At 32.5% G+C, this 2,345-nt stretch overlaps 1 protein-coding gene across 1 annotated transcript; it reads left to right on the top strand.

Moving 5' to 3' along the window:
* Window positions 1–765: 765 nt before the first annotated feature.
* LOC111828662 lies at window positions 766–2,345 on the top strand. Its single transcript, XM_023777150.1, has 3 exons — window positions 766–927; window positions 1,504–1,603; window positions 1,707–2,345. The coding sequence occupies exons 1-3, from the start codon at window positions 837–839 to the stop codon at window positions 2,221–2,223; spliced, it is 708 nt and encodes a 235-aa protein (XP_023632918.1). The 5' UTR covers window positions 766–836; the 3' UTR covers window positions 2,224–2,345.

Raw genomic sequence — 2,345 nt, forward strand, 5'->3', positions numbered from 1 at the left:
ATATGAAGCAATTCTAAAATAAATAAAATTAGACTAAAATTACAATTTGACAGTATATATATCCTTGTTATATTGTGGGTTAGACATATACGCTCCCTTTGCAGTGAAGAAAGCAAAGGTGAGTTCTCTTTTATCTTGTAGATTTGTAAGAACTTCTTATTTTTTCTTTTTTTTTTCTTTCTTTTTGTTTTTTTTTTATTTTTTTTTTCTTAATTTTTACTCTATTGCATTGATTTATCTTATTACAACTGTTTTACACCTCACACACATATACTTTTCTCCTATGATTCTTATGCCTATATACAAGTGTTCATCTATCTTTCTCTTGATTTCATCAATATGATTGTTGATGTATATCTTATGAGAAACAAGTGTTGTTCTAATTTGAAAAGATCAAGCTAGTTTGATTTCACTATGATTGTTCATATATCTTATAGATAAACACATCAAGCTTGTTTGATTTTAAATCTTAAATCTTTTGATTCCACTATGATTGTTCATAGATCTAGTAGAGATAAACAAATCTTATGAGTATTTTTTGGGTATATTAGCATTCAGATCTTCTTTTAATTAACAAAAACACGAAACTTTAAAACAAAAAACTTTGGATTTATGATAAATATTAAATAAAGATAGCTTTAAAAAAAATACACGGGCATCGGTTTTTAACGGTTTCTGGTTTAAGTTAAACTTGAAATGTTATCTTACCTTTTAGATACTAGATATCAAATTATCATGTTATATATTTATATTAGATGTGAAGTTTAATTTTGTGGTTTGATTTTGTTGTTGTTGTTGTTGTTGTTGGTAGAAACTTAGAAGAAACCGAAACCAAGATGGATAATGAGATGAGGAAGCTGTACTCTTGTTTCATCTGTACCAATTTGCTCGATGAAGCAACTGCCCTAAAGAGATGTCGTCACATCTGTAAGCTCCTCAATTCCCTATAATGATATTGTTTTGATTCATTTAGGCTTTTGGATTTGAATGGTGCTTAAGTACTTCGTTATCACTTGTTTTGTTATCTTATTGAGTCCACTGTTTTAATGAGTTTTGTCTTTTAATCTTGCTTTGGTCCATCTCATTAATAAATAGTTTATGGCTTGAAATTGTTCTAATTACTAGAATTAATTGGTGAGTCTTCCTTTATTATTTATATTCGTTGTATATTAAAGGTAGAATCATCATTTGTTTCTTATACTTATAGGATTCGAGTCATATTAATTTATTTTTCCAATATCTCTGAGTAAAGTTTTTCATATAGCAAACAAAGACGTTTGTTTTTAAATAGCATTTCCAACGGTTTTTAACGGTCTCTGGTTTAATTTAAATTGGATACGTTATCTAACATTTTAGATAATAAATAGAAAATTATTATGTCATATATGTATACCAGAATCATTTGCTTCTTATATTTATCTGATTTGATTCAAAAGTACACATTTTTATTTTTATTTTCGATATCTTCAACTAAAGTTTTCCTAATATGAAATCTGTAAACAGTTTGTTGGAAGTGCATTCATGGCAAGATAGTGGAACATGACTGGCGCTGTTGTCCAATCTGCTGTGCTGATTTTGGCCCAGACCCTCTCATGAGACTAAGGTATATGCACTATGAACTATATAACTAAGGTATACTAGTTCTTGTTTCTCTGAGTTGTTATATTAAACATTGTTTTCATATTATATGTTAATGTGTATGACAGCCATGATGACCCGCTCTTGCTATCAAGGGAAGGGGAGAACATACCTCCACCTCCAGCAGATGCTGAAAATGTGGAGGAAGATTCAGATGTAGACTACTCGGAGGAATCTGAGACTTCTGATGATGATGATGATGTTTTTTATGACACAGACTCTGATATGGAGGTGGATGAGCAGGTGGGATCAGAGAAGTCTGTTCCTATTGAAACTGGGAAGGAGGAACAGGTTATGGAAGATGCAAATCCAACCTTGGGAGATGTTGAGGATAATGTTCAGAAACTTGAGGATGCACTAATGGATCACAAGATTGTGGACAAGGATGAGGAAGAGAGGGCCAAGTTGGAAAGGCAATTGGCTTTACGTGAAGAAAAGGCTAGAGGAAAAAGGCCAATGGGATTTGATTTTCCAGAGGTGAATGCAAAGAAAAGATTTGCTCAGATGGTTGGCGAGGAACACACCCCGCGGAACCAGGATATGGAGAAGGGAGGACCTGATGGTTCAAAACCAACCAGCGGTTAATGAATGAAATTTCTTGGAACTGTCGAGGACTGGGGAATAAAGCGACAATTGGGTATCTATGGGACTGAAGCTACATCGGTCAAATTTTTCCTTTTTAGAAATTTTAAATGCTATTTCGGTTG

Source organism: Capsella rubella, unplaced genomic scaffold (assembly GCF_000375325.1).
Source record: "Capsella rubella cultivar Monte Gargano unplaced genomic scaffold, Caprub1_0 scaffold_1, whole genome shotgun sequence".
NCBI lineage: Eukaryota > Viridiplantae > Streptophyta > Magnoliopsida > Brassicales > Brassicaceae > Capsella > Capsella rubella.